An 18,503-nucleotide genomic window follows, 5' to 3' on the forward strand; every position below is an offset into this window, starting at 1 on the left:
TTGCAAAATTCCACATACTTACAAAATTGTAAACCTGGTCAATTTATGAAGGAAGTGTATGAGGAGCGAACAAATGAATCCCTATAATGTTCAGATTTCAGATGCAGAGAACTTAAATCCCTAGCCATTTCTACTTACGTTTCTCTTCAAGAAAGGATCTCTAGTTGCTCTATAAATTAAAAACTATAAATGTCAATGGTTAATTTTATTATGCTCTTGGGTTTCTATAAATCCAGGAGGGAGTATCCAGTTCCATATGCCAATTACAGTTACATACTTTTACATTAGGTTGCACAACAAACCAGGGAGACAAAAGAATCCTTTACCAGAAAGTCAACCTGTCTGAACAATTCAGCAACTCGGAAGTCAGATATGGACTATGAGTAGACGTGCGCCACACCTAACTATTACAGGAAGGTGGCATATTTCCACCTAATCCCTCATAATTGCCTTCCAGAGGCTAATTTTTGTTCAACATGGTACCTTTATAATTTAATTTTCAGCTTTTTGCAGTTGGTAAAATACATCAAACCACATTAAAATTTTGGGAAATAAACTTGCTTAACTTGACCAGAAAAATGTTAATTCATATTCCTTAAGAACCAATTATTTAGGAACTCTTCCATGTTTGCAGAACTTTCCTCTTTCTTTGAGGTTTTCTTTAATGATTCATGACTTGCTGTAGGAAAGAAATGTTTCTGACTTATAATTTACTTTAAAAAAAATCCTCACATTTTCATTTTTTTTTGAGAGACAGAAAAAGGAAGGGAGAGGGGAAGGGAGGGATAGAAACATCAATGCAAGAGAAACATCAATTGGTTGCCTCCCTACACAACCACGCTGGGATTCCGTGCTGGGACTGGGGATCCTAAGAGTTCAGGGACGAACTTGTAGCCTAGGTATGTGCCCCAACAAGGAATTGAACCTGCAAATCTTTCCTATGGGACTATGCTCCAACCACTGGGCCACACTGGCCAGGGCTATAATTTACTCGTAATAGTTGTATGCATTATCCTAGAATTTAATAGAATAACTATCGCTTGTGTGGGTAGAAGACAGACAGGTACAATGAATGGGGAAATGACTTAAACCATAACTCCTTTGGTCTGAGTCACTGTGTTTTCTTCCTTTGAAGTCCCTTGGCTCACACTCAAAGGCTGGAACTCGTATGGATTTACCTCTGAATCAAGGACGCAGTGCTGTAACTGAAGATACTCTGTTTACAAAGTACCATATAAAGGAAGTAACCAAAAACAATAGCACTGCCACTGCCAAAAAGAAGATAATTTGTCTTATCTCATCAATGGATAGGACAAAGCAGTTTTAAAAACAGCGCAGCAAATGTGCATCGGTCTTCTCCCATGGGTCAGGAATCAAAGAAGAATAGACACGGCCCCCGTCCTCAATGAATTTGGAGTTTAGTGGAAGAGATATACAACAAAGGAGACAATATAATATTATGTGATGAGTGTTATGACAGATGTATGTGTAGAAAAGTAGATGTACCAAGAAAAGTCACTTAACATATAGGGGTAATAGGGGAATAGGAACAGCTGGTGACAAAATTAATCAAGAAATTAATTTTACTGTGGAGAAAACAAGCATAATTCACTCACTGTTGAAGTTTAGATTAGAAAAGATGCTTAAATACTCTCTAAATGGACTTTTGGTTCTCTAAGTGTTTCATATTTGGTGTCTTTCTGGGGTTAGGAAACAAGAAATGCAACTTTAGTGTATTTATTCAAAAGAGTGAGAACTGCCTTAAAGTCTGATATCTGGTGACTATTTTATTCCTTGAAAAAAAATCTGAAACATAATAATAAACTAAACTGTGTGATTCTAAAGTATAAGGAAGAGTTTTACAGTAGCAGCAGATACATTTATAATATAAATTTTACATATCCGGAGGTTTTAAGCTCAGGTGAGCTTATTACTTTGAGTCTAAATGCCACACTAGTTCATTATTCCTAATTTTCAGACAGCTTTCCTAGGTTTCAAGCATTAAACGATTTTCACTTAAAAAAAAAAAGCTACTTTAGAGCATTAATATGACTGGCCTGCATTAAAGGGCAAAGGAATAGAGTGTGGACCTGGACTGTGGTTGGTCAAAATCTGAGTCCTTCACTCACTGAAGGCTTTGATTAGTCACCCGGCTGCATATTTAACAGTAAATGCTTTTCTTTAAGCTTCTAATTAGACTGAAAATTTTATCTATGTTCAGATATTGAACACCATTTTTCATTCCTCAGAGTGATGTAGATTTGTTTTGCACAGCACATATCTTCAATACATTCATCATTTTGACTTTGAAGGTAAAATTTTAAAAAATGTTTTAAGATTTAATGAATTAAAATTTTATGTTGATTAAACTTAATAACTAGTTATATATTCAGGTTGTAGATGTTAAGGTAGAACTGTGCTCCAAGTTTTTGTTTTTTTACTTTTATGCAGATTTTAAGAAACATGACAAATCATAAATATTTATTTGTATTTGGTAATATATATACTTTTCCTATGACTTAGCCATTGTTGATCTTAAGCTTTGGAAGCAGTACAAGAGACTACTGTAATGAAGAGAGGGCAGGCATGTACTGAGGAGCATATTTAGACAGCTGTGTTGATGTAGTGAGTAGTGGACAATGGGAGTAATTACCTGCCTTATGCTTTTGAAATGCTCTCATTATGTGTCTCCGGGGCTGTTTTGAAAGCACGTGGGACAGGAAGTTAATATTTAGGATTAGTGCTTTCAGACTGGGAAGTGTCTAGCTTGGCTCTCCTAAGTACTTGTGGAGGTCTGCATTTGATGAGACAGCTCTGGTGTTTTATCCAGCGAAGAATACTTTGTAATTCCTTTCAGTCCACATCCAGTGCTTTCTTTAAGACCCGTCTTAAAAGGTAGCTGCTCCAAGAAGTTTTCCTTCTTATCTCCCTCTTCTCAGTAAATGCCTTAGCTTCCTTCATGTTTCCTTGCCAATCTCAATTTAGTAGTTTTTGATACAAAATAACCATCACCTTGTCATATTCACTTCTTCATTGTGAAGAACTTAAACATTTTTCTCTGGAACTTATTTCAAGATGCTTGTTTTAAATGTATCTTTCTTATAGTTAAAAAATGATTTCTTCTGGGAACTATACTTATTTGAAAAACTACATAAAAATAAAAATATTTAAGCAGTAGTTAATAGACCCAATTACAACTATAACAGAATTTATAGATTTATTTTATGCAACACTTATGAGTAAATTCATAATAATTGCTTGGTTTTTGAGGTTGCACAAGTAAGCTATCATTAAACACAAACCACAACTATTTTTTCTTACTCAGACCTCATAGGATTCTTCTGTGTTTCTTCAGAAATTCTAAATAAGAGACACATAATGTACAGCCTACAAAGAATAGAAAAGCTAGTTTGGAAGAAATTTCTGAAGTCTTAAGTTTAAATTTTTATCTGGCTTATGTTGATAGACACGGTAAAAATATTTCTTTCTTTTTAACATAGAGCTATTAATATTTTGGATGTCTTTTCTTGTCCTTATTGACTGTTATGAGCTTTAATAAAAGCTCTTGGGTGTGTATCTTATCAGAAAAAGAAACCACTCTAAGGGGGAAATTAAAATTGGCATTTACTATATGGTATTATTTAACATTTATTTCATTAAGAGAAGCAGGAAAGAAATAGTCATATGAAAGAAGAATCACAGTGTTTTTTTTCTAATAGTTTTAGTACCCTCACAATCTTATCTAAAGTGTTTATGAGTATCAAAAGATTTCAGGATGCTAAAATAGAAGATGAAATATCATTATTATGTTTTAGTAGGAGTAGCTCCATAATGATATTTTCAGAATCAAAAAGATTTCCAAATTTCTCGAAGCCAGTAAATTGCTGGGTTGTATGGTAGTTGCCTGTTTAATTTTTTAGAACCCACCAAAGAGTTTTCCAGAGTGAATGTGCCATTTTACGTTTTCACGGGCATTGTATAAGTGACTCAGTTTCTTCACGTCCTTGCCAGCATTTGGTTTTGTCATTATTTTGACTCAACATTTTCTCATCTTTCTATATTTTTTGGCAATTCTTTCCTTTATAAGGACTTCATCATCACCTTCTGAGAATCACTATCATATGCATATTTATGGTTTTAGTCCCAAGCTTCCTCTGGAGGATCAGTCCTTTATTTTCAAATGCTTGAGAAATAACTTTCCCTGGAGATATATATTCTAATACTCAAAATCTAATTCAATCACCTATAATTCACTCCTCCATTGCCTTCTATTTCTCTATGAAGTTATTGTCCCCCTAATTACTCAGACTTAAAATTTGGATGTTGTATTCAGTTCTTTTCACTATTGTGCCTCACATGTAATTGTTAAGTTTATTACTATACTTAATTCTATAAGTATATTATCTTTGACATATGTCTATTATTTCTAATATTATTTTCACTATAATAGTTCAGGTTTTCATTTCTTCACATTTGGACCATTGTAATTCCTTTCCAACTGATGTCTCTGCTAAAAGACCCTATCCTCTGTTCATTTTACACAATATTATCAGGTAAAATTTTAGAAATTTTAGAAATCAAAGTTGGACTATGTCTTTTATGATTTAATAGCTCTTAATGTAACCATTATTCTTACCAAAGTATAAACTTTTTAACCTAAAACTTATCACTCTTAATTTTGATTATGTTATAATCCAATCAAGCTAGATATAAGGAATCCTATGGCCTCAAAAGATTAATATTCTGGGAAAAGGATAAAAGCTAGGACATACTTGGAAGGAGGTAGGGGAGTTGGTCTTGCTTTATGTACAGTTGACCTCTTAGGAGTATGTGAGTCAAGGGAGGTTTCCAAGAACCCACAGCAAGTTTGAACTGATTTGAGCTTGACGCTGATTGGCAATGCACTCTGGCAGGTTGTGTTAGGCAGTGTTCTTTAGAGAAACAGAACCTATTTTTAAAATTCATTTATTATGAGGAATTGGTTCATGGGAAATTATGGAGGCTAAGAAGTCCCATAATCTGCCATCCGTGAGCTGGAGTCCCAGAAATGCCAGTGGTGAAAATTCTACTCCAAAGGCAAGAGAAAACCAATGTTCCAGCTCAGTCAGTCAGCCAGAGAAAAGAATTCACCCATTCTCTGTCTTTTTGTTCTACTCAGAGCCTCAGTGGATTGGATGCCCACATCATGGAAAGCAATCAATCTTCCTTACTTCACTGATTCAAATGCTAATGATTTCTGGGAACATCCTCATAGGGAAACTTAGCAATAATGTTTAACTAGAGAACTGAATATCCTATGGCCCGGTCAAGTTGGCATATAAAACTAACCATCACACAAATGTATCTGAACCTCAGGTGGAGGATGCTGTACATCAGGACAGTAGTATCTGGGATCCAGGTGTTCAACTCATGGATACAAGAACCCAAGCATTTTGAGGGAAGGTAGCAAGAGCTAGCCTAGCTATTAAGATCCCAGCCATAAGGGTTAAGTTTCTGAGAACTTCAGTGTTAGCAAAAAATACAAATGCAAAACCACAAATAGCTGAAATAAAGATCTCTATCTAACATGGAGAACAAGATTGAGAATTCAGTCAAGAAGTGTCAAGGAAAGGTTGTGATGCAGAGGGCATATGGCAGGAGTTCAGGACTTTTCCTAGGTACACTGGATTTAAATTGGCAAGACCAGTTTAGAACGCCACTGAATAAAATCTGTTGGAGTCTGGTCTATTTGTAGCCTGCTTATTTTGATCTGGAGTCTCAGAGACTTTTTGTGTGTTTACAACTGAGTCACTCCAAATGGATCTAAACAAGTACCTCAGGCAGTTAACTGAATTGGCCCACTGTATGGAGTGTTTTAATATTAATAATTTAAAATTAATGCCTGACTATAAAAATAACTATTATAAAATCATAATGTATGTTCCTCTCATGCAGACTTGAAAATAAAAACGATTAGCTTGGAAGACCATTCTTAGTTCAAGGACATTTTTGTGAATATATGTCTCGTGTGCCTTGTTGATAGTGACTCCTTTAATGCAATGACTCTCTATTAATATTAAACTCTCTTAAAGTATCTGAGCAGTGTCTAATATATAGCTGTATGGTTCAATAATATGTAATTCAAAATCTAACTTCAGGTTGCATTTTAAAAATACTTAAAAATATGACTTTAAATAAATTCCTGGCTTTATTGAAAGGTATTTTGAACTACCAGCAGGAATAGTGCTCCACATCTCTCAGAAGACTGGACAGCATTTTCTCTGGGATAAAGTCAAGAATCAGGAAACAAGGATATCTGAGGATCCGACAGATAGATAGACCAACTCACTAAAGTGTACATAATTAAATAAGAAGGCTCAACACATGCTCATTTAAAGACTTTGCTCTTCTAATTTCTTATATAAGTACTGTAGAATATTTGGAATGAATATGAAAAAGAGAAAAATAGATCTGACAGCAAGAACTCTGCTTAACATTGATGTATGAGAAAGAAATAAAATATAAAGAACAACAGCTCAAAACCCCAAATACTGGGGTCATTTGGTGAAGGCACCGATAACCCTACATTTTCCTAAATGCCCAGAGGGCACAACTGTAAGAACTATATATTGATGGATATCCATGGTAATTCAGGAAAGTAGTTGGTAAGTTTGAGAAAGATTTTTGTAGAAATATAATTTTAAAGAGAACTTTTATATTTTGTTAAAATACAAAATGTAAACTATTCAGAAATTTGTCTATTTAGAAAGAGTTATTTGTAATGAATTGTCAATGGTCAAGGTTTCATACTACTTAGAATATTTCAAGAAATATTTCATTAATAAAACAGATTTATAGAGCTGAAGATTGGTTAAGAAAGGACACTCTGGGCAATAATATGCTTTACAGTATGGAATTTCCTCAACAAACTAAAAATGAAACTGCCTTTTGACCCAGCAATTCCACTGCTGAGATTATACCCTAAGAATCCTGAAACACCAATTCAAAAGAACCTCTGCACCACAATGTTCATAGCAGCACTATTTACAATAGCCAAGTGTTGGAATCAACCTAAGTGCCCATCAGTAAATGAGTGGATCAAAAAACTATGGTACATTTACACAATGGAATTCTATGCAGCAGCAAGAAATAAGGAGCTCCTACCCTTTGTGACAGCATAGGTGGATCTAGAGAGCATTATGCTAAGTGAAATAAGCCAGGCAGTGAGGGACAAATACCATCTGATCTCACCTGAAGTAGCACCTAATCAATAAAACAAATAAGTGAGCAAAATAGAATCTGAGACATGGAAATAAAGAACAAACTGACAGTGACCAGAGGGGAGGGGGGAGGGGGTTAATGGGGGAAAGAAGGGGAAGGGTCAAGTCAAGGAACATGTATAAAGGTCCCATGGACAAGGACAATGGAGGGGGGATTGAATATGTGGGGGGAGAGTAATGAGGGAAAAATGGGGACAACTATAACTGAACAACAATAAAAAAAATTTAAAAATTGTCCTCTAGGATTTACCAAAGAATGATTGGTTAGTCAATCACTTAAAGCAGAGTGCAAATAAAGCCATGCTTTGTCTCAGGATCAAGGCACATGAAAGAGTTGTGTTCTGTCAATCACCCACATGTCAGTATTGACCAGCTGCTCGCAAATGAGTGCTAGGCCAGAGCTTTATTCTTCCTGTACAACTCTTAACAGTGGTCCAGGACAGTCATCTGTAAATGAAGTGCTATATTATTAGTCTTTCTGTTCAACATTTTTCAAGTTTTTATTTTAACCAATTACAATTTAGCATTAAATATTTAAAATATTTTTCATACCTATTTAATAGATGGTTAAGTGTACTAGTATATACAGACATTGTTAAGGAAATGGTTATCATTTAAAACAAATTAGTCATACCCTTAAATATGCCCATTAAAGTTATGAGCATTCAACTTTATAAGGAAGTTTATTTAGAAACCTCACTTCAGCTTGCGAGGTATCTCTTTACTTTTATTAAGGAATGACTTGGATTTTTCCTTCCAGAGCTTCCAGAAGAGAGCCACCATGTGGTCATCTTTTCATTTGCGTAGTTGTTATATCTAGTCTAGTGTTACATTTTCTTCTTAGCTTCCTGCTTGAGAGTTTATGGCAGTGAGGGTCAAATGCATCATGCTGTGAGGTCAACTTGTTTGGTGAGCTATCACTTGCATTGTTTAACTTGTTTTTCCTTTTTTGCATTAAATTTTGAATTACATAAACATTAAATATCATATGTATGTTTCAGTTTGATTTTTAAGCTATAAAATAATGAGATCATATATGTAGTTATATTATAAAGGAAAATTATGTTAACTGATTTTAACTATTGAGATTATCACCTCTATTTTAAAGGACTGTGATATTATTTAAGCATATATGTGAATATAAATTTAGGGGTTTGGAAATGTATAAAAAGTTTCCCCATGACATCAATGGTATCAGGTTGGGAAATTCACTTTTTGAGAAATTTTTCAGGAAACTTCTTTCATGGGCTGGGAAAACTATGTATCAAAGGTTTTTCTAGGTTTATGCTAACTAGTTAATTTTAAAAGCTTCTTATCTAGTACCATATTTTTCATACTATAAGACACACTTTTTCCCTCCAAATTTGGGAGGAAAATGGGAGTGCGTCTTATAGTCCAAATGTAGCTTACCTGGCTCACTGGAGTGGGGGGGCAGTGGCGGTGCAGCAGGGTCACAGGAGGCAGGACCACATTTTTTGCTTCAAATTTTTTCCCTATTTTCCTCCTCTGAAACCTAGATATGTCTTATGGTCCAGTGCATTATATAGTCCAAAAAATATGGTAAATTTAGAATTAATGGAGAAAACATTGATCCCTCACTGATTATTAGTATCTAGGAATGTAGTAGCTTTGTCATTTTTCATGGAATTCAGGATTGAGTGGAAAATATAATTACACATTGTGTTCATGGGTCTTAATAGATGAAGCTCTTTACATCCTAAATCTGGGGTAGCAATGTCTACTAGTAGTATACATGTAGCATACTTGCCATCAGCCCTCCTCAATTCTTATACTCACCAGAATATATATTATGTATATATGTGTGTGTGTGTATACATACACATACATACACATACACACACACACATACATGTATATGTATATGTACTTTTTCTCCTTTTCTGGTTTTCAGTTGCAGCTTTGGTATTATGGAATTCATTAATTCACCCAATGACCATTAACTGCTACATGCCAGGACCTATGCTAAGCTCTAAAAATATAACGGGGAATAAAAATGGACATGGCCTCCGCTCCCATTGAGATTATGACCTGATGGGAGAGAGAATCAGTTATCAAATAATCACCTTAGTATATATAATTAAAACCTGAGGAAGCGCTATGAAAGAAAAGAATGGGCTTCTCTGAGAGCTGTGTCAAAGGAATAAAACTTCTACTGAAATTGTTGGCCAAAATTTGTGACAAGGGCATAGAGGCCAGTGGACTGAAAAACATAGACCTTTGGACATGTTGTTGACAAAAAATAGTTTTAATTTATTCTCTTCTAGCAGCTTACAGACATTGTTTAATTTTACCAACTGTTGAGAACATTAGGTCCAATCCACATCACACTGCTTATGCTGGGTAAACTTAATATATGCTTTTGAAATAATGATACTAATTGTATCTTTTGTCTCATATACACTAATTCACTCAGTGTGAGTTCAAGGGTATGTAGCATTTTTGCTGAGAGGGAATGTACTCTCTTTCTTTTTGAATTCCCCATAGTGCTTAGCAAAGTGTACAAGTACCTCATAATGTTTATTAAAATTAATATTTTATACTATTTGATTTTAACTCTCAGCAATTTTTAAGTTAGATATGGATTTATATTGTTTCTTTACTGATTTAAAACTGAAGACAGTGTGTAAAGATTTGGATTTAGAACGATTGGCTACGTATTTGGAAAAAGAAGGCAGATTATTTTTACTCTAAGAATGTTAAATCTGCAGCTCAGTTAGATTTTCAGTGCAGATCTCAGGTTTAAACTGATTCATAAATTATTGTAGAAAATGCACAGAGCACTTAGAATCACTGGACATGAATTCAAGGCTTGGGTCTGCTCATTATTTACCTATAAATGAGACAACCAGATCAGAGACCTCTAAGGTCTTTTCCAACCCTAAAGTCTTTCGTATGTTCACAGTGCAATGAATAATGCATTTTTATGGATTTGATCTGGACCAAAAACCAGTAACCTATTTTTAATATTCCTGATTTTGCCACTCATCTGGAATAAACAATTTAACATGCATGGTCCTTATAGAGAATACAAATTCTCAGTGAAAATCATCTGAGATTTTGCTTTTTAGCCATGATAATCCATGGTGAATTTTTTAAAAATCATCAAACAATACTCCTTTTAGATATCATTCTAGTATAATTTGATATGTGCTTAGAAAAAGTAAATGAATTTAAAATTAGTAAAAATAAAAAATAACTAATAAGATAATATTTTATCCATGTCCTCAACCATATTCCATATTGAGTCAATATTTTTTCAATAAATGAATAAATAAATTAAGACAATAACAGACAATTCTAAAATTTTCCTGGTAATGATTTGGTATTATAACTAAGAATTCCATAAAGCAATTTTCCTAAGCATAGACATATTAAGTACTGAAAAGTTAATAATGGACACTAGGTGATTAACTTTTTAATTTTACAAAAACATTCATTTTTATTCCTTGGTTCAACTGCCACTGATTTTTTTTGAAGTCCTCTTGTTTATCTTATTTAAAGAGGATGCTATTATATACTATTAACACAAATATTAAAGAATCTTATATTTAAATATAATCTAAATAAATATTATTTAAATTTTTTTAAAAATTTTTATTCAGTTACAATTGTCTGCATTTTCTCCCCGTCCCTCCACCCCACCCCAGCCAGTCCCACCTCCCTCCCCCACCTCTACCCTCCCCCTTGATTTTTTATCCCCCCCTGAGGCTTGTAAAATCTTTTTAAATGGGCTATTATCCTGCTTTGAATCCATATATAGAAAGCATATAGGTATACTCCCTAAGATTTAGATGGCTGTGCAGTGAATATTCAAGTATATCATTATCAGAAGAATAACCATGATGACTGGGAAAATATTCTGTTTGAAAGTGTGTATATAGAAGAAAATTACGTTGGTTACTATTTATTAAGTGCTCATTCTATGCAGGCATTCATATGAAGTATATGAACCACAATCTCCTTTTTAAAGGTAAAGAAATTAGGCCTTATGAGATAAAATAATTTGTTTTCATTAGAAGTTTAGGGGTAGTGATATGGAGTTACTCCTATTGCACTAGAGCTTTGGGAGGTCATTCTGTTTTAGAAATACCTCCAGTTCTTTCCCTTTAATGCATAGTGTGGCCTCAGTAGGGACAGGGCTATTAATAAAAGTAATATCAGATCTATCTATATATCCATCTATCTATCATCTATCATCTATCTATAGGGAGAGATGACTTTCAAATCTTCAATCCACATGACATATATTTTGAGTACATCTTTTTCTCCAGACAAAAACCAACAATACTTATCTGTACCAGTCTTGTTTTTTTAAAAAGTGCATTGGGTCTTTAAACTACAACTCTATGAAGTATTCTCATGAGGAGATGGCTAGACTGAAGCACAGAAATGTTAAGTAGCTTTTATTTTTTTTTTATCCTCATCCAGTTACATTTTTTCATTCCTCTCAGAGAGAGAGGAAGGGAGGGAGAGAGAGAGAGAGAGATAGGAAGGGAGGAAGCTAGAGAGGGAGAGGGAGAGAGAGAGAGAGAGAGAGAGAGAGAGAGAGAGAGAGAGAGAGAGAAATAATGATGAGAGGGAGAAATATTGGTTGCCTTCTTGTAGGTGCCCCAACCGGGGATGTGACCGGCAACCTGGGTATGTGCCCTGACCGGGAATTGAACCCATGACCCTTCAGTCTATGGGATGACATTCCAACCAACTGAGCCACACTGGCCAGGGTTTAAGTAATTTTCCCAAAATCACGCAGCTAACATGTACAGGACCTGGGATTTAATTCTCGTAGCAGTACTCATGGCCTTAACCACTGTTCTATATCCCCTCTATTTGGCATAATGATACAGGAACACTGGTGCTGTATTCAGCCATTCATTGTAACTAATATCACTGGCCAGTGTAGGAAGTTTTGATTTTTCCTTCTATGTTAAACAGCTTGTATAAAAATGAAACCCACAACCTTGACATACTCAGAAGCAGGCTCTAAGTAACTGACCTAACCAGGCAACATAAGAAAGTCAGGCTAAGATGCTATGATAGCAACCTTGACTACCTAAATAAGCTTTTCACAGATCCCTAAGCCACAGACCCATTTATGTGGTGACCAGTGAAGATTCACCTTCCCTTTCAGTAAGAGCTGTCTTGCTGTCCAGAATGTGAGGTTTGTGTCAACTTTTTTCATTGTAGTTTTGGAGGACTGGCTCATTTGGCTGCTGGGTTTGACCCTGAACCTGTGAACCCCTAGTCAGTTTTAGGAGATACCTACCTTCTAATGAGAGTTGAGAAAGGAAAGAGGGAGTTTCTAAGCAACAGGTGCAGGCTAAAACAGTATCAAAGCACCATCCACATTTAAGTGTATTACACTTAATAGTCACTGCTCTCCATAAAATTGTAGGATGGCATTATAATAGATAATACTGAGAAAAATCATAAATCTGGAAAAGACACCAGAAAGTCTGTTTTCCTGGTATCCTACATAATGTTTCTGAAGCTTGGAGGAATACCAGGGATATAATGCTGTTTCTTAACTTGTGAGTTTGTGGTTTTAGCAAATGAGTTTCCCAAAATATATCTTTGCTGGCAACTTCTCTATACATTGGAGAGCTGTTTTATGTCTGTATTCTTTTGAGGTCATGATACATTGAGTAAGCTGTGTGAGAGGGAAGGTTCTCAGAGAAAATATCAAGTAATATGTGAAGAGTCAAACTTCAGCCATGTGATGGCTTCTTATCCAGGAGAACCAGCTCAAGTTTTGCTTTTTGAGCCTGTTGATGTTGCACGCAAATGAACCCTTGGCTTAGTTTAGTTTTTCCACCCAACAAACATTTAGTCCTTTTCATTTTTCCTGCAGGGGTAAGGATCCTTTTCTGCCCTTGGTCAAATTTATTGTACCAGAGAACTGACAACCTAGCTCAGCTGTGTCAAGTATGGGCTGTATTTTTATCAAGATTAGAGAGATACTCATTTCCTGAGAATGATGGGACATTTGTCCCTACCTTTTAGAAGCTTCCTTTTACAATAGTGTTAGGTGACTAAGAATGAAAATTAGATTGTATGTAAGAGTGAGAGAGACAAAATCCATTAGAGGCCTATCAAGATGTAAGTTGGATGTTAAAGAGATCCAAACTCAGGTGTGGAATATAGGAGTCTAGATTCCTGAGACATCCAAAAGAAAAGGGGGAGAAGTCATAACCCACAAAACAAGCCATAACAGTTTAAGAGTTAAAGGCTGCCTTTGTGTGGCAAAGATATGTTATTTGGGACCCTGATTACTTTTTAAAAAACTATAATCAAGTTAGGTTTAGTTCCAATAATACAAAGATGATATTTTATCATGAAATTGATTAAAATGAACCCTGGACACTTTAACAGTACACTTATTGTATATGAAGTATTTTTAAAGACAGGTGTTATTTTCAATTGCATAAAAATATCACATTCAGATTAAAAGTTGAAAATCACTCTACACCATACATAAAAATGTTTACCTGAAAATTTAAACGAAGATGAATCTATATGTAAAGACCCAGTTTCACCTTTTAACTTCTGATGTAAAATGGTTTCTATCCTATCCCAAAATTTTGCTGCTTTATATTTAAAGTAGGACATAAACTTCAGCACAGCATGTATTACCACTTTCCCTTTGGCTCGGCTGCAGAATAGAAAGAGACAAATAAATTAGGCTTTTTTTACTGAGCCTCTATCATTTCTTAATAGAGTCATTCTATAGTTTGGTAAGCAGAGCTTCTAAAAGCTATTTCAGTTTCTACCAAGGGCATGAAAATGACACTTTCTGGACATGGCGAATGGTAAAGAGATTGTGATTTAGACTCAGGGGAAACAAGTTTGTTTTCTAGATTCCCTGTTTGCCACACCTTGACTGCAGCAAGCTGTTGGCATTCTCTATACCTAAATTTCCTTATCTCTCTAATGGGAATGGGAATGTTATTTACTGGTTTATTATAAACACCACATAAGAAAATGTATATGGAGGTATTTTGAAAATTTTGGAGTACTGCACAGAAGTTATTCATTAATATAGCTGTATCTATGCATGATAAGTCCAGTATGGACTCTGTATAAAATGCCGATGGCAAATAACAAAATGAAATATAACAGGTAAGATGAGAGAATCATTTAGTATCACTTTTTTTCTTTTTTTTTAATGAAGGCAAAATTTTGAAGAGTGGGCCAATTCTTTTTCACTTGTTAGAAATCACGACTGAACAAAAACATCAGATTAGATTTATTAAATTTGTAATTCTGACTTGAAGATGCAAATATATAAAATAAGCAAAGTGAAAACAAATAAACAAAACAGAAATTTTCAAAGGAGTAACTGCTGCTGACTCGATGGAATGTCTCTTCTGCTCTATTCTCTGTCTGTGTGCCTCCTCACCTCTGGGCGTTTGAAAATCCACAGCTACCCCAAAGCTTTATGAGACCAAAGAAAGCTCCTAGAAACATACACTTCCAAACCTTCACAACACTCACAAACAAAAACAGAAACCATGACCAAGATCCAAGATTATAAATGATTATAAAGCCTTATTATTTTAATATTTTTCCAGGATAATTCTAAATCAAAAGATTAGTTAACTTTTATGTCATTCCTTATTACTTATATTTTATGGTATGTATAAAAATGCTCTTCCTTTGAGTGCTATGTGTGAATTATTTGTACTTCCTTTATACAATATTAAGCATTTAATTATCATCTGCAAATTTATTAAGCATTCTCACCTCCAATGCTTTTATGAAGGTGTAATGCTAATTTTTTCTTGTCTGATCTGTAGGGACAAACTTTTTATTTTCTTATGCAATAGACAAAGACATATTATATCATTTTGTTTAAAAAATTTTTCAAACCAGGGATGTCATTTTGACTTTTTCTCCTATGTCAAATAACTATAAACTAAACTAAATATAGACATATGGATCTTAATTTGGCATTATTAGGATAATATGATCCTCTTTTCTACCAAAAACATGAACTAAAAGTTATTTTAATTTTATCTTCTCTTGACTCATGAAATACTTCTTAGTTTTATATGATGAACGCCTGTTTTCCTTTACATTCCTGAACTTTCAATTCATTCATTCATTCACTCTTTTAACAAATGTGCATTAATTAGTCCAAACAGTATGCCAGACATAGTTCTAGGTACTGGAGCTGTATCAGCTCATACAAGACCACAAGGTCCTTGCTATCATGCTAGCAGGAGAGACATAAACAAGAAAACAATGAAGTAAAATAATCTTTACCGTAAATTCTCTGAAGAAAATAGAGCAATGATTTGAAGGGTGGTGGTAAGAACATTATAGAAAACCTCTTTGAAGTAAGAGCCTCATGATGAGGAGTGAGTCATGCTAAAATCTGAAGGAGGAATGTTCCAGAAAGAAGGAACATCAAGTTTAAAAACCCTGACCAAGATAGCCTTAACATTCTCCCCAGTTTTATTAAATGTTTGACAGGCTTCTTCCTGACTCTAGGCCCCAGAACCCCTTTTAAAAAATCATTTGCTTTAGAAAACTTGTCATTGTAAATTCTTCCTCTCCCCCTTTGAATTTTATGTAAATCTTTTAAAAGGCTCTTGTATTTTAACCCCAGAAATGTCTTTCTCAAGGACCTAAAAGCCATCTCTTTGACATGTAACCATCAAAGGTGGTAGCCCCTCTACCTCTCAGTTTCTGTGGGAAGGTGAAAGGCTAACCTTGGTGGGCACCTTACTCCAAGTTGTAAAACCACTTCCTGTCATGAAAACATGAGTTTAGTTTTCTTTGGGCAGAGCCAGTGATGCAATTTTGCATGTTTATTAGAAAAATAATAGTGAGTCAATGTGCATATAAAGTCATGAGTGAGGACAAGAGTATGACATGAGGTCAGAGAGAGACGGCCAGGTCAGGTAGGGCCATGTGGACTATATAAGGAGTTTGGAATAAATGGGAAATGATCAGATAATATTAAGTAGGGAAATTGTCTGCTCTTCCAATTCACTTTAACTGCTGTGTGGGGAATGAATTGTAGTGGAGCATGAGTGACTACTAGTTGATGAAATAAGCTAGATATGACTGCTCGGGTTCAAACTACAGCTTTATTATTTATTAAATGTGTGACCTTGGCAAATGACCTAACCTACCTTTGCTTCAATTTCCTCATCTGTACAATAGGAAACTAATAAATAAAACTGTACAGGGTTGCCATCAGGTTAAATGGATTAATATATAAAAAGTTAAGAATATGAATTATTTAAAAATAAACCTAGCGAGTTAAATACCACAAGTTCTTATTTTAAGGAGAGGTAGATTCCAAAGCATATTTTTCAAACATTTCTATTTGTGCTCATAATTATTATTTTTTCCTATCTATTGCCGGTTGAGTGTTTGCACAAACATCTTCACTGCCAGAAAATAGATGGAGAACTGGAGTTTTAGAGGGGTAGAAAGGTCACGTAAAAGCCATGTGCACACCTTGCAGGAATATTTGGGACTTCTGCAAACCACAAAGCCCCAATCTCAGTGCATTGGTACCACGTGGGAATGGGGGCTCTGTGTTGTCGCATCTTTTGAATTTTCAATATTCTGAAAGTCCTTTTTTTATATGAAATTTCCCAACTTTTACATTTAATCCACACTCTAAGCTACATTTGGCCCATTAGCTACCAGTTGGCCACTCCTGGGTCACACATTCTGTATGTGACTCTTATCTTACCTATTCTTTCTTTATTTTGAAATCATGTCCTGATTTTAGATTTGCTTTTTTTACTTTGTGCTTTAAAATAAAAAACAAACCCATTTAACCTTTATGTGAAATTCACAATCAACTGAATTTCTTGATTCTGGTTTAATAATTTCTCAATAGACCTTGAACATCTTTTTCTTTCGCATTTAATGCTAGTGGTTTTGAAGCCCCAATTGAAATTTCTTTCAACCTTTCAATTGTATAGCAAGCAAAGATATTATGTTGAGTGTGACATATGAAAGCAAAGGACAGAAGTTTCTTCTCTGTGCCTTTCAGGCTATTTTATATACCTTACTTGGACAACATGAGATTTGACATACTGTCTTCTCATTTTGGATCCATGAAACGTTTCATTTATCTGTTAAAAAGTAAAATGCATGATGATTACATTTTTTTAAGTTTTCATTGTGGAGAACTTCAAACATACATGAAAGCAGAAAGAATAGTGTAACAAACCCATGTACCCATCATTCAGCTTACCAGTTATCATGAAATGGTCAAACTGGTTTCATTTTACTACTACTTACATCCCAGGAATTAACTAATTCCTTAATATCATCAAATGCATAGCATTAAAACTTCCCCAGATAATGACTCATTTAGGAAAAAGATGCAATGTGTTAAATATACACCTTTTTGAAAATTACCTTTATACTGACTCAGTTCATTCAAAAGTGTTTTTACATCAAAAAATTGTGTGTCACAGTGAGACAAAAATATTTGTCTCTAAAAGCAGCATATATATCAGAATATTCATTTTGAAGAGGTGGATTCAAAAAACCAAATAATAGATTTTCTCTTCCATGTTCAGCCTTTTATTGAACATTGGTGATATAAAACTTGACAGAAATGTCCCCAAAAGGAGCGTTTTTCTTTTTCTTTACTGTGCAGCCTCCTTTCATGTCTGGACTGCAAACCATTTTGACTTCTATTGTAATTATATGCTACTGACTGGTTCAAAGTGGGATATGTAGGTGTCTCTCAGGGAAATTTTATAAAAAAATGATTTTTCCAGCTGCTCCTGATCTCATCCTAATGGTGATTTCCCACTGTGGGACCTTCGCAGAGCACCAGACATCAGATTACAATGCCCGTGACTTTTACTTTGGCAAACACAAACCTTCAAAAACTGACTTGTTATTGGAATTGCAAAGATTTAATTTTTATTTTTCCTCCTGCTCCAAAGCAATCAGAATGTGTTCATTGATTCAATAAATGTTTATTGGAATAAAACTATGAACTAATTAGATAGATCCATTCTTTCTTAGAGATTTAAAACAGGAAACAGATAATAAGCAGACCAAAGAATAAATATGTAAATATGATAATCTGAGATAGTGTTAGGTGATATAAAAATGTAAAATAAAGTGATATAGTCATTCAGGGGACACTATTTGAATAATCAAGTCAGACTTCTGAAGAGGTGACATTTGAGTGAGACCTGAGTGATTAAAACAGTGAAGAGTATTCTAGATGGAAGGAAC

General features: G+C 34.6%; 1 protein-coding gene across 1 annotated transcript in view; it reads right to left on the minus strand.

The window, feature by feature from the left end:
* The window catches only part of LOC112320727 (transmembrane protease serine 11C-like), a 55,557-nt gene that overhangs the window by 13,882 nt on the left and 23,172 nt on the right, over positions 1-18,503 (minus strand). The window contains exons 4-5 of the mRNA XM_053923475.1: positions 17,310-17,377; positions 13,766-13,929 (exon numbers count right to left, since the gene is read on the minus strand). Of these exons, the coding sequence (XP_053779450.1) occupies positions 13,766-13,929; positions 17,310-17,377 (232 nt within the window). The remainder of the gene's footprint in view (positions 1-13,765; positions 13,930-17,309; positions 17,378-18,503) is intronic.

The sequence above is a fragment of the Desmodus rotundus genome, chromosome 4 (genome assembly GCF_022682495.2).
Source record: "Desmodus rotundus isolate HL8 chromosome 4, HLdesRot8A.1, whole genome shotgun sequence".
Taxonomy (NCBI): domain Eukaryota; kingdom Metazoa; phylum Chordata; class Mammalia; order Chiroptera; family Phyllostomidae; genus Desmodus; species Desmodus rotundus.